Source organism: Erpetoichthys calabaricus, chromosome 3, assembly GCF_900747795.2.
Source record: "Erpetoichthys calabaricus chromosome 3, fErpCal1.3, whole genome shotgun sequence".
In the NCBI taxonomy this organism is placed as follows: domain Eukaryota; kingdom Metazoa; phylum Chordata; class Cladistia; order Polypteriformes; family Polypteridae; genus Erpetoichthys; species Erpetoichthys calabaricus.
This window is the reverse complement of record NC_041396.2, coordinates 292,642,459-292,657,325: the sequence shown is the minus strand read 5'-3', so window position 1 is coordinate 292,657,325 and position 14,867 is coordinate 292,642,459. Positions and strand designations below refer to the sequence as shown.

Genomic DNA, 14,867 nt, shown 5'->3' with positions numbered 1-14,867 from the left:
CTGCCCAAGCCTGTGTACTGTCCAATTTCCTGTGTGATGATTTAACCGATTCCAGATTATCTGCCAATCCACTCAACTGCAAACTTAACCAGCTTGCTATTTATATTCCTATCTAAATCATTTATATATTAATTTATATAAAAATAGCAGCCCCAGCTCTGCCCCCTGCTGGACACCACTCTTAACATCAGCCAATTCTGATGAGGTTCCTCACACCATCACCCTCTACTTCCTGTGTCTGAGCCAATTCTGCACCCATCGACACCCTGAACTCCCATTTCTTTTAGTCTGATGCCCAACCTCTCATGTGGCACCTTATCAAATGCTTTCTGAAAGTCCAGATAAATAGTATCATAAACTCCACTTTGATCGTATCCTTTTGTTGCCTCCTCATAGAATTCCAGCATGTTAGTAAGACATGACCACCCTCTTCTGAACTCATGCGGACTGTTCAGTAAAACTTCAGTCCCTCCCATGTGCTGCTCAGTCTTATCCTTAATAATTCAGTCTATCATTTTCTAAACCCCATTGTCCTGAATAGGGATGCAGGGTCTGTTGGAGCCTATCCCTGTTATTATAGGAGACAAGGCAGGAATAAACCCTGGACAAGGCACCAGTCCATCGCAGGGAGAACACATACACACACACACACACACATCCCAACCACACTCCTGGGCCAATTTGGTATCAACAATCCACCTAATTTACATGTCTTGGGACTGTGGGAGAAAACTGGAGCACCTGGAGGAAACCCATGCAGACACGTGGAGAACATGCAAAGTCTACGCTGGAGCATGAACCCTGTTCTCATTACTGTGAGGCAGCAGCACCACCACTGTGCCACTCATCCTTAATAATTCCTTTCATGAATTTACCTGTGCTTCATATTAAGCTTGCTGGCTTGTAGTTGCATGGATCTGCCCTTTTTATGTAATGGGGTAATATTTGCCATTTTCTAGTTCTTTGGAATTTCCACATTGTGTGGCGACTTCCTAAAAATATGTGTGAAGGGTTTATATCTGTACTCGCTAGTCTCCTTCAGAACTCGAGGGTAAATATCTGGTCCTGGTGATTTGTTTGATTTCAGCCTATTTAGTCTGAGCAGCTCTTCTCCCTCTACAATTTCCAAATCCCTCAGTACCTCCTTAGTAGTCCATTTTATCACTGGAAGGTTATCCACTTCCTCTCATACAATACAATACAATACAATACAGTTTATTTTTGTATAGCCCAAAATCACACAGGAAGTGCCACAATGGGCTTTAACAGGCCCTGCCTCTTGACGGCCCCCCAGCCTTGACTCTCTAAGAAGACGAGGAAAAACTCCTAGTAGGGAAAAAATGGAAGAAACCTTGGGAAAGGCAGTTCAAAGAGAGACAGACCCCTTTCCAGGTAGGTTGGGCGTGCAGTGGGTATCAAAAGAAGGGGGTCAATACAATGCAATATAATACACAGAACAGAACCAATCCTCAATAAAAAATAAAAAATTTTTTAGAAGTACGGAGCAGAATTTAACAGTAGATGATATCACATAATAAGATTTAGATAATTTTAGACTCTTGGAGACCTCATCCATCAAGCTGCCTCCCCCATTTGGTCATTCCACGGCTGAAACAGTGTTGGGCCAGGTAATCCGAAGAAAGGGCCCCTCTTTCTCACGATTCCTGCGATCCTCCATCAGGGATGACTTTACCTTAGGCAGGCAAAACAACTTGGCAGGTGAGCCGTGGCACCAAGTGCCACATTTGAGTACCGAGAAGAGAAACAGAATAGGTGAGGGTTAGTATCCAGTTATAACTATCATGTTACTTATGTTTTAGTGCTAATGACTAACAACAGAGATGCAGTCTGTACAGTTAATCAGCAGCTCTAGTCAGGGTGTGCTAAACTGAAGTAGTGAGTCTTCAGCCGGGATTTAAAAGCTGAGACCGACGGGGCATCTCTTATAGTAGCAGGCAGACCATTCCACAGTTTAGGGGACCTGTAAATAAAATCTCGACCTCTCACTGTTGTTTTATTAATCCTTGAAATCATACGCAGACCAGCATCTTGAGATCTTAATGTACGCTCTGGTTTGTAAGTCATAAGTTCAGACAAGTAAGCTGGACCTCGGCCATTTAATGCTTTATATTTTAAAAGAAGGATTTTGAAATCTGCCCTAAACTTAACCGGGAGCCAGTGTAAGGATTTAAGAACTGGAGTTATGTGTTCGTATTTTCTTGTTCTTGTAATAATTCTTGCAGCCGCATTTTGAATTAACTGGAGGCTGTATAAAGAACAGTTTGAACATCCAGTGAACACCGCATTGCAGTAGTCAATCCTACTAGAGATAAATGCATGAATTAATTTCTCAGAATCCTGTTTATTTAGAAAGCGCCTTAATTTCCTAACATTTTTAAGATGGAAGAAACATCCATCTCATGTGAAGACTTCAGAAAAACGAGAGTTTAGAGATCTGCTATTTCACTGTCTGTATTTCCCATTGGGATTAATAAAGTATCTATCTATCTATCTATCTATCTATCTATCTATCTATCTATCTATCTATCTATCTATCTGTCTTGTCCTAGGTTATACCTCCATAACCATCATAACCTGTAGTTAGATGTCATCTAGAAGCTGTTTCCTTTTATTGGTCAGTCTAGAGCGTATTCCTCCAGCTACATTAGTCTAAAGTATTTTTTTTTCCTGTTAATGGCAGTCATGCATGAAACCTCCAAGAGGCTATCAGAGTCCCTGCAGGAAGTGTATGAGCCAGACTGGGAAGGACATGTAGAGCTCAAAACCATCATGGAGGTAAGCAGTACACTAACATAGACTATACATCTGACACTGTTCTCCTTATTGTTTTAGGAGGTAAGGAGCGCTGTCTATAACCCATTAATGATAAGCATGTCTTGCAACTATTGTAATCTTCTTACCTCTGTGCCATTGATGAAACTATTTATATAAAAAAAATTGTCGGTTAGCATGGTGGCTGAATTGTCAATGGCAGTCCCTTGCATAGTTTCTGGGTTCAGATCTCGGCCTCCTCAATGTCTTTGTGATAACTGCATCCTCTCCTCATGTTCATGTAGGTTTCCTCATTGCAGTCCAGGTGTACAAATGAATGTGTCTCTCATTGAAGTCTGAATTCCTGTATGGATTGACTCTGGCTTGCTGTAGCCAAGCAATGGAATTGGAGGATTCATTAAATTAATGAACTGTTTGATTGAAGGATGGTTGAAGAATGTCTTATAACACTTGCTGTCTCTTTTCTGGTTTGCAAGAGTGATGATCTGCTATGGAATGACTTTGAGGAGAAACTCTCTGACCAGGCAGTGCGAGTCATGGAAACATACGTAGGCCAGTTCCCAGAAGTCAAGGTAGGTGCATCTAGACAGAAAATTGGTAGACGTGTGACCACAAGATTGTGCTTAATAATTAATAATCCAATACTGCTTTCATTTCACTCATCCTTAAACTTTGCTTAATCTCGGTTTTCCCCATTTTTATTTTCCTCTCTTCTTAATTAGGACCGTGTATCAAAGAGGAACAGGAAGCTAGTCGATTATGATAGCTCTCGACATCATCTGGAGGCGCTCCAAAATGCCAAAAAGAAAGATGAACCCAAAATCACCAAAGTAACTTTGGCACTTTACTTAAAATGAACACATCTGCTCCTACATAAAGACTGTCCCACCCAAGTTGTCCCTTCTTCTGTTTCCACTCAGGCAGAAGAGGAATTTAATAAAGCCCAGTCTGTATTTGAAGAGATAAACGCTGAGCTACGGGAGGAACTGCCTGCTCTCTACTACAGGTGAGGGCCCACAGGAGCTGTTTATATACTAAAAATAAGGTTCAGCTTTTGTATTTTTACCCTTGTGATCAACCTCTGCTCTGTCTTGTCTTATTAGCCGGATTGCATGCTACGTCACAGTATTTCAGAACATTTCAAACTTGAGAGATATCTTCTACAATGAAATGAGCAAGGTAATTCTATCTATCTATCTATCTATCTATCAATTAATTATATAGTGGCTATCTATCTTAGTGAAGGATCAGGTAAAGACCTAATATGGAGGACCAAGTAAAATGTTATACCATGCCTACACCATCTTTGCAGTAAGTGAGCACCCTGTGGTTTGAAGTACGTGGTGCATTGCAGGACCTTGTCTGTTGCAATATATTTACTTGGACGTCATCAGCTCTTCTGTCTATATCCAAGTTCAAAAGTGTCAAAATAAGCATTTATAGCTTTAGATTTGGTATTGCACTAGATACCTTATCCATATTCTGTCAATTATCTGATCTGTAGAAGGAGGAAGAGAAGAGGCATTAGTATACAGTGCCACCCTGTGGATCTGAGAGAAATTACCACCACCAGAGCCTTTAAGCCAGTGTTTCCCAACCTTGGTCCTGTGGCCCCCCCATGACTGCAGGTTTTTGTTCCAACCAGATTCCTCATCAGTGACAACACCTGATAGCACTGATCTCATTTCATTAGCTGGTATTATTTTTCTTTTATTCTACATTCAGAAAAGCACATCAGCATGATTTTTACATTTATAAGACAATTAGAAAGATTTTTGCTTTTGCTATAGATTTAAATGCTTAACTCTCCTTTGTTGATTTCATTATATTTTGCCGTTTGCAGTTTTTCCTCTTCGTTGTATCTCATTAATGACAATTAAAAATGAGCAGAGCAGACAACAAACAACACAGAATAATCAAAGGCTGCAACTACTTTAGCATCAGACCCACTAATTAGTAAATAATGGATTAATTAAACAATTAGAAAACCTGGAAAAGCAGAATGAAAATCAAGATTAAAATATTGTTAAAAAGAAAAAAAAATACATTTATTCCCATATAACTGCTTGGTACATTTTAATAAATATATAATATATATACACTTAGGTCCATAAATATTTGGATAGAGACAACCTTTTTTCTAATTTTGGTTCTGTACATTACCACAATGAATTTTAAATGAAACAACTCCGATGCATTTGAAGTGCAGACTTTCAGCTTTAATTCAGTGTGGTGAACAAAACGATTGCATAAAAATGTGAGGCAACTAAAGTATTTTTTTAACACAATCCCTTTATTTCAGGGGCTCAAAAGTAATTGGACAATTAACTCAAAGGCTATTTCATGGGCAGGTGTGGTCAAGTCCGTCGTTACGTCATTATCAATTAAGCAGATAAAAGGCTTGGAGTTGATTTGAGGTGTGGTGCTTGCATGTGGAAAATTTTGCTGTGAACAGACAACATGCGGTCAAAGGAGCTCTCCATGCAGGTGAAAGAAGCCATCCTTAAGCTGCGAAAACAGAAAAAACCCATCCGAGAAATTGCTCCAATATTACGAGTGGCAAAATCTACAGTTTGGTACATCCTGAGAAAGAAAGCAAGCACTGGTGAACTCAGCAACGCAAAAAGACCTGGACGTCCACGGAAGACAACAGTGGTGGATGATCGCAGAATCATTTCCATGGTAAAGAGAAACCCCTTCACAACAGCCAACCAAGTGAACAACACTCTCCAGGGGGTCGGCGTATCGATATCCAAGTCTACCATAAAGAGAAGACTGCATGAAAGTAAATACAGAGGGTGGACTGCAAGGTGCAAGCCACTCATAAGCCTCAAGAATAGAAAGGCTAGATTGGACTTTGCTAAAGAACATCTAAAAAAGCCAGCACAGTTCTGGAAAAACATTCTTTGGACAGATGAAACCAAGATCAACCTCTACCAGAATGATGGCAAGAAAAAAGTATGGCGAAGGCGTGGAACAGCTCATTATCCAAAGCATAGCACATCATCTGTAAAACACGGTGGAGGCAGTGTGATGGCTGCCAGTGGCACTGGGACACTCGTGTTTATTGATGATGTGACACAGGACAGAAGCAGAAGAATGAATTCTGAGGTGTTCAGAGACATACTGTCTGCTCAAATCCAGCTAAATGCAGTCAAATTGATTGGACGGCATTTCATGATACAGATGGACAATGACCCAAAACATACAGCCAATGCAACCCAGGAGTTTATTAAAGCAAAGAAGTGGAAAATTCTTGAATGGCCAAGTCAGTCACCTGATCTTAACCCAATTGAGCAGGCAGTTCACTTGTTGAAGATTAAACTTCAGACAGAAAGGCCCACAAACAAACAGCAACTGAAAGCCACTGCAGTAAAGGCCTGGCAGAGCATTAAAAAGGAGGAAACCCAACATCTGGTGATGTCCAGGAGTTCAAGACTTCAGGCTGTCATTGCCAGCAAAGGGTTTTCAACCAAGTATTAGAAATGAACATTTGATTTCCAGTTCTTTAATTTGTCCAATTACTTTTGAGCCCCTGAAATGAAGGGATTGTGTTCAAAAATGCTTTAGTTGCCTCAGCCTCACATTTTCATGCAATCGTTTTGTTCACCCCACTAAATTAAAGCTGAAAGTCTGCACTTCAACTGCATCTGAGTTGTTTCATTTAAAATTCATTGTGGTCATGTACAGAAGCAAAATTAGAAAAAAGTTGTCTCTGTCCAAATATTTATGGACCTAACTGTATGTATAATATATATATATATATATATATATATATATATATATATATACACACCAAATGTACTTTTCTAATTTCTATATTGTTCCCAAAACACAGAACTTGGGAAATAATACATCACTTAATTAGCCCCCAGTGTCCAATTAAAAACAGAGCTGGATGGAACAAAAACCTGCAGCCACAGTGGGTCCCTAGGACCGAGGTTGGGAAACACTGCTTTAAGCTGTCCCCAAAGCACACATGTGTGAAAATGCAATGAGTTTGCCATACTTTATCCCTTAGAGGATGCCCTACATTTCATAGATACCTAGATAGGCAACATCATATTTGTCCCAAGGTATACATTGATCTTTTTATAGATGCAGAAGAAATAACATACAACATCAACCCCTCTCAATAACACACAATAATTAGAAAAAAAAAAAGAATAATTATTTATATTCTCTTTGTTCCAGTTATCCCATTTGCTAAGGTGACTCTAGTGTTCTTCATTAACTTCTTCCCCTTTGATAGCTGGTTGCCTGATTATTTTTATTCATAACTTCTGGCTTTGAAACTTTGCTGTACCCAATAAGCTCTTCTGTCTAAGAAGATCATCTTCGGATTTTTTGACATTCAGGATAATCTTCAGGATAATATATATATGACGAAAGACTCTGAGCAAAAATAGTTGCTTAAAAGGCAATGCTACTACTGTATACAAGTCCTGATGCACAATTTCTAATTGTAACCCATACAAAAGTCAGTAAAACCGGAAAAAAAAAAACAAAGCAAACCAGCTCCCAGAACTCCAACTTCTTCTTCTTTCGGCTGCTTCCATTTAGGGGTCACCACAATGGATCATCCATGTCCATCTATCCCTGTCTTTTACATTATTTTCTGCCAATACCGACTGCCTTCATGTCCTTCCTCAATGCTTCCATAAACCTCCTCTTTGGCTTCTTCGTTTCCTCTTGCCTGGCAGCTTCATGATCAACATCCTTTTCCTGATGCCCCCCTCATCTCAATCTGTTCAAGTGCCCAAACCATCTCAATCTGTCCTCTCTCACTTTGTCACCAAACTATCATCCTGTGTTGTCCCACTCCAGCTCTGCCTCCTGTCTTTTCGTCAGTGCCACCATCTCCAAATCATATAACAGCCAGTCTCGCTTCCATTTTATAGACCTTCCCTTTCACTCTTGCAGGTACTCTTCTATCACAAATCACTCCTGACACTCATCTCTACCCAGTCCACCCTGCCTGCACTCTCTTCTTCATCTCTCTGCCACACTTTCTGTTGCTTTGGACTTTTGCACCCAAGTAGTTAAATTTGTCTACCTTCATCACCACCTCTCCTTGTAGTCACATCATTCCACCACTTTCCCTCTCATTCATGCACACGTACTCCATCTTACTCCTACTGACTTTCATTCCCATTCTCTTAAGTGCGTACCTCCACCTCTCCAGGTTCATCTCAGCCTGCTGTCTACTCTCACTACAGATCACAATGTCATCCACGAACATCATAGTGCACAGAGACTCCTGTCTGACCTCATCTGTCAAACTGTCCATCACTATTGCAAACAGGAAAGGGCTCAGAGCCAATAGTTGATGTAATCCCACTCTTCCCTTGAACCAGGCTGTCATTCCTACTGCACATCCCACCGCTGTCACACTGTCCTCATACATATCCTGCACCACCCTCACATACTCTTCTACTACTCCCGACTTCCTCATACAGTACCATAACTCCTCTCTTGGTACTCTTCATACGCTTTCTCCAAGTCCACAAACACTCATTGCAGTTCCTTCTGACCTTTTCTGTATTTCTCCATCAACACTCTTGAAGCAAACATTGCATCTGTAGTACTCCTTCCTAGCATGAAACCATATTGCTGCTCACAGATCACCACCTCTCCTCTCAGCCTAGCATCCATCACTCTTTGCCAAATCTTCATGGTGTGAGCTCCCAGAAACTCCAACTAAGACAATGATTTCCTGATTTGAGTTACTCTATGCTGGACTTAAATAGCCAAAGAGAGGGCTCAGAAGAGAAGCCCCACCTCCGGGCTCCACTCACAAACACAAGGAATGGAGGCATATTAAAAAGGATCGTATGTAATAATAAACATCATAGACAGTACATAACATATGATGCATAATTCAAAACCAACAATACAAAACACAAGAGTATGCTCCATTGGCAGCAGTAATTGCTTAATAGTTAAAGTGGCTGTAACAGAAATGTGCATCCACTACAGCCCTCCAGGATCCGAGTGTGACATCTCTGGAGTAGAACTTCTGACTTGATGGCGTTCTAGACCTTTGTGTATGACAGTTGTGATTTTGTCTTGCATCTTGTCCACGCTAACTCAAGCACAGATGACTCGAGCACCACTTGGCATTGTCTACAAGAGCTGTAGTGTAAATCTGGACCATAAAGAGCCTAGCCCATCAAATCTAGGATGGAAGGTCCAGCCTGAATTAATGCTTTAACTGCAGCAGTTGTGTTTTCAAAAATCAGTACACAACATTGGGCCTGATCCTGCAACAGACGGAATATGCTTAACGTTACCCGCAACAGATAAAGGTATGGATGCAGTTTATACTGTACCTTCAGTTATACACCTTGAATCTGTTTGGTCATGTAGGGTCTTGTGGTGACCCTGTTTCCCCCTTTATATTCTTTATTGTTCAGACTTAACTAAAATACCTTGTGACAGAAAGAGACACCAGACATCGCAAAGGTTTGGGGTAGCCACCCGTATAATATGTTCCAGGCTGCAAAAGTAAAAAGGTTTGACAAGCGAGTAGTGTAACAAGACAGAGTCCCACAACAGAACTGTCCTCCGAAGGAGAGGAGTGGGGTTTTATACTGAGACTTGAGGAAGTGATGTCATCCTCGGGACCGGGACAGGAAGTGACGTGCTCTGAGCTGAGGCACCGGCTCCTGGTGAGATTTCCCGGGAAAGGTCTGCAGGAGACTTAGAAAGAGAGTCAGTGCACCCCGCCGCCACCTGGGTGGATGTGTTAATATAATTCTCTAAGACCTTCAGCTGCCTCCTATTCGCACGTGTGTGACAGCCTTAAATCCTATACACTTAACAACTCTCTGTTCATGTACACTACTTCATTTCAGCTCTAACTTTCCTTCTTTATGCATAAGCTCAGGCAATTAGGCAAACTAGAAAGAGTTACACTTTTAACAATGTATTGTAGGCAATACATTTTCTTATAACTAGTGCCATACAAGCAAATAGAATGTGGCTTTGCAAACCAAGACCATGCAACTCGATAATTCAATTCTTCCTGGTCATCTATACAGGCCTTCATCTGGTCTGCTTTCTTCAGGATGCAACATGCCTTTGCAAGCCTCTCTCCATTGTCCCTGCGTAGCTCCTGACAAACGCATCTTACCAAGGTGATTCACCAATGGAAAAATTCAAGCACAGCTCATCCCCCAGCTGCTTTATTTAGACAGTTTGACCTTCTTGTACATGATGGCTTACAGTTATAGGCTCATGTAAGTCCAAACACAGTGACCCATACCAAACTGGTTTGATGCATGCTCCACCCACCCCCACAATAAATTCCACATCCTACGTCCATCCTAAAGACTGGTTGGTTATTTGGGTTGGGAACGGGATGGGAGTTGGTTAGGTAAACATCAAAGCACTGCTGTTCTCATCGATTAAAGTAAAACATGCCCCCTGAAACCCAGCCTAGTATTACATTTGTCTTACAAATAGAAACATACTAAATATTCTTCAACTTATCTCTCTGTTATAAAACAAAATCTTGGAAGGCTTGGAAGGAGATGATATGTGATTTTCTCTGAGACACTTTAACGCACAGGTGTCGAGCTCCAGTCCTGGAGGGCCGCAGTGGCTGCAGGTTTTCATTCTATCCTTCTTCTTCATTTGTAACATGCTTTTGCTGCTAATTAACTTCTTTTGCCTTACTTTTAATTAACTTGACTCAGACCCCTTAGTTGTCAAACAATAATGAGACACAAAACAAGCCGCCACATAACCAGCTCACCTGTGTGCCCGTCACACAATATCTGAAAACAACGAAAGGTGAATGTCACAGTAAGGTTGATCTCTCAGGTCACCAAAACATTTTGACGATGTTCTTAGAAAAAACAGAAAATCAACAGTTTTAGAAATGTCTGCCGTGGCAGAATGAGAGCAGCAACAAGCTGTGGAATTAAATAATGAGTTTAATTAATGAAAAGCTGATTCTTGCTGTTAAGAGACTGGTTGGAGTGAAAATTGGTTGGAGTTTGAAATTCCAATTTAGTTGGTCATCTGTCGGCTTGTTTCACATCTCATTTCTATTTGGCTCTCATTTAATGAAGAAAGGAATAAATTCAGAGGACTGAATCCTTATAAATAGGGCTATTAAAATGATGGGAAAATGAGTTAATTAGCAGCAAAAACTGGTCAGTGATTAGGAAAAGGGTTAGAATGAAAACCTGCAGCCACTGCAGCCCTCCAGGCCTGGAGTTTGACACCCCTGCTTTAACGTGTCCTGCGAGACAAGGCAGTGAGACAAAAGGAGAGCTGCCGTACAGGCTTTTAAATGATCGTCTGGCAGCGAGACATGCAGGTCACACAAATCACAGCAGCAGCAAGACAGCAGCTGATCCGGTCGCATCTCCTTAGCATGCATGTGGTGTAGCGCAGGGGTAGGCAACGTCGGTCCTGGAGTGCCACAGTATGTGCAGGTTTTTGTTCCAACCCAGTTCCTTAACGAGAACTCAATTATTGCTGATGAAGCACATATTGCTTAAGTGACATTTTAATGTTTCATTTTAGTGGGCTCGCTTGTTAAGGTTCTCCAACCTTAATTGCTTATTTCAATCTTAAACTGCTGCATTCAGTGTTTTAATTGCTCCTTATTAGCAATAAGATGTAAAACAGGGGTAGGCAATGTCGGTCCTGGTGAGCCGCAGTGGCTACAGGTTTTCATTCAACCCAATTGCTTAATTAGAAACCAATCATTGCCAATCTCAGACCTTATTTAATTTTATGGCTTGTTAGTCTGTGCAATGTAAGGCTCTTATATCGTAGATTTTTTTCCTTTCCAAGGATATCATCCAAATGATTTGAAGCCTAAAACAGATCATTTTCAGTCTGTCACATTTTTCTATTAAGTGTTTTATTAAATCAAACCGTGCATGATGAACACACACAGATGTAATTGGAAAAAAGCTACCTGGAGAACTGCTGGCTGCTTTGTCTTTTACATCTTATTGCTAATAAGGAGCAATTAAAACACTGAATGCAGCAGTTTAAGATTGAAATAAGCAATTAAGGTTGGAGAACCTTAACAAGCGAGACCACTAAAATGAAGCATTAAAATGTCACTTAAGCAATATGCGCTTCATCAGCAATAATTGAGTTCTCGTTAAGGAACTGGGTTGGAACAAAAACCTGCACATACTGTGGCACTCCAGGACCGACGTTGCCTACCCCTGGTGTAGCGGGTCCACAACTCACGTCAAGAGGCCAATTTTAAATAAATAATTGCCACGCTTGCAGCTTAGCGAGGGGGTGTGGTGGTTAAGTGGCTGAAGCAGTTTCTCGCCTAAGTGCACAGGTGAGAAACCGTCCACATCCGTAATTGTTCCCGGGGCTGCGGATTGCTACAGCTGCCTCGTCCTCTTCATAAATAGAAGTGCGAGGCGGCTAGAGAGGAGAAAGGAAAAGAAAAGAAAGACGGATGTTGTAGGAAGGAGAGAGAGAGAGAGAGAGAGAGAGAGAGAGAGAGACTGTGTAAGCGAGCGAAGGCTCACAGGCAGACAGCTGGACAGTGAGCCCTAGCAGGGGTGTTTGGCCAACACCTAGGGCAGTTGGAAGTGATCGCTCCCGCTGAACATTTTATGGAGGAACAGGAGTGACCAGTAGTAGGACAGCTGGCCACGTAAGGCAGTGAAGGCAGCGGGAGTCAGGAGGCTTGTTTGGTAAATTCCCCGACATGAGCGTCCTGGTCGTCAAGGAAACCAAGTCTCGGTCTGGAGAGTGTGCGACCGATGCCAGGGATCGGGAGGCCTCCAGACCAGAGGAACGGAAAGAAGGTCGGCTGCTGGTAGGGTGACTCTCCTGTTGCGGGGCCCAGATGGGAGAAGCAGGGGAGAGTCACCAGGTAAAAGACACCGGGTTTTGGATAGGTTTTAAAGGACTGCTTCCAGCATTGTTTAAACCTTGTTTTAAAGTATTTTTCTGTGGTGTTTTTTATCCTTCACTTCACTGTTTTTATGGATTATTTATTTATTGAAGAGTTTTGGAAAGCACTGCACTGTTTATTTGAACACCTGTTTCTTTTTGTTGTTGTTTTTAAATAAAAGCACTTTGCACTTTTGCACCATCCCTTTGCTCCATTGTTGTGCCTCACTGCCAAGCTCATCGGTGACATTACAGACGGTGTTGGGTTCAAGGGCTCCCGGACAGACAATGGGAGCATGCAGCGAACCCACATCATCACATTGCGTTCAGACACACCCCCCACCCCCCTCCTTCACAACATGAGCGGCCCGGGGGTTAAGCAAAGCGAGCAGGGGGCACAGGCCCTAGTATTCTAAATATTATTCCACCACAGACCCCATCAGTTATATTGAGGAAGTCCCAATTCAAGGGACAAAGGGCTGCAGTATGGCTGGTTTAAAAGCTACATTCAGTGGTGGGCTTTGTATTTCACCATGGCACCATGTATAATTTTGTATTGAGTCTAGATATGCCACGTCTAAACTGTATTTTATCTGCAGTGGTTCTGGTATGGAATATTGTATATGGCATTTGGCTTAACCCATGTCTTCAGCAGATGTTTTATGAATAATAATTATACTTTACATTTATATTTTGCTTTTCTCACTACTCAAAGTGCTTTTTCATAGTGAGTGGGGAGACACTTCAACCATCATTAATGTGCAGCATCCACCTGGATGATGCAGCGGCGGCCATTTTTGAGCCAGTTGACTTACTACAGATTAGTTGTTAGATGGTAAAGTGATGTGAGAGATCCCCAGTTAGAGACAACGGATGATTAGGGAGCCAGAACGACTAGGCCATGGTGGGCTGTTTAGCCTGGGCATCGGGTTACACCCTTCTCTTTAAGAAGGATGCCCAGGTATCTATGATGATCACAGAGAGTCAGGACCTCAGTTTTAAGTCTCATCTAAAGGCTGGTGCCTTTTTTACAGCACAGTGTCACCATCACTGCACTGGGACATTGGGATACCCTGCTGGCCTCACCAACACCTCTTCCAGCAGCAGCCCAAGCCTTTCCTAGATGATCTTCCCTACCAATACTGGCTAAGCCCAAACATGCTTAACTTCGGGTGTTTGACCTCTTCTGAAGTGCAAGTGGTATGGCTGCACAGTTGTAGGACTTGGCTGGCACAGGTGCTTAGTGTTAAATATTGTTTCCATAGAACTCTGGGAAACTGGTTTGAATCCTGGGCACAGCTGCAGTTTTTATGGAGTTTGCACCTTCTCTCCAGGCTTCTGTGTGAGTTGTGCGTTTTTTTTTGTTTTATTGCACAGATTTGTCCTACTTGTGCATCATTAAAGCACACAGGTTAGGTACATTGGCAGCTCTAAATTTATAGGTCTATGAATGTGTGCAACAATGGGATGGCACCCCATCCAGGTTTAACTCCCACCTTATGTACAAAGATGACAGAAAGGGCTTCTCCTAATATGTATTAAGCAGTTCATGAAATTGGATAGACAGGACTTAGTCTGCTGCAGTACAACTTAGGAGTCCCATTGCAAAATTACACTCTTCAAGTTTGGATAAATTTGGATGTGGCATTGAACATGGTGTTGAATCAGATCTGGTGAAGGTGTGGACCCTTGTTGGGAGATGCTGTAATGTGAAGTTATCAAGAACAACTCCTAGTGTGGTCTGCTGTAAAATACTTTGACTGCATCAAGTCTAAAGTTACTGCAGCAGCTATGTTGTGGAAATCTGTGAACAGAGCTAGTATGAAGGATCTGCCATATCTTGTGTGGTTGACCCTCTTGTTTAGATAGAACCTGGCCTGGTTATTTTTGATTCTCTTTCTATACCTGCTCTAAAGTGAAGAACTCTGTTGCACCCTATGTCAGGATTCCTGAACACTCGGCCAGCCTCACTCTGTCTGTACTAGCGCTAAGCACGATTTTGCCTTTTGCTAGCACTGGCTGTGGTCAGAATGGCTGAGAATTATTACATCCATCCATCCATCATCCGACCCGCTATATCCTAACTACAGGGTCACGGGGGTCTGCTGGAGCCAATCCCTGCCAACACAGGGCGCAAGGGGCAGGAAACAAACCCCGGGTAGGGTGCCAGCCCTCCACAGGGCGCA

General features: G+C 42.0%; 1 protein-coding gene across 1 annotated transcript in view; it reads left to right on the top strand.

Moving 5' to 3' along the window:
* The window catches only part of bin2a (bridging integrator 2a), an 88,556-nt gene that overhangs the window by 51,172 nt on the left and 22,517 nt on the right, over positions 1-14,867 (top strand). The window contains exons 5-9 of the mRNA XM_051925062.1: positions 2,702-2,796; positions 3,270-3,365; positions 3,516-3,623; positions 3,714-3,799; positions 3,897-3,972. Of these exons, the coding sequence (XP_051781022.1) occupies positions 2,702-2,796; positions 3,270-3,365; positions 3,516-3,623; positions 3,714-3,799; positions 3,897-3,972 (461 nt within the window). The remainder of the gene's footprint in view (positions 1-2,701; positions 2,797-3,269; positions 3,366-3,515; positions 3,624-3,713; positions 3,800-3,896; positions 3,973-14,867) is intronic.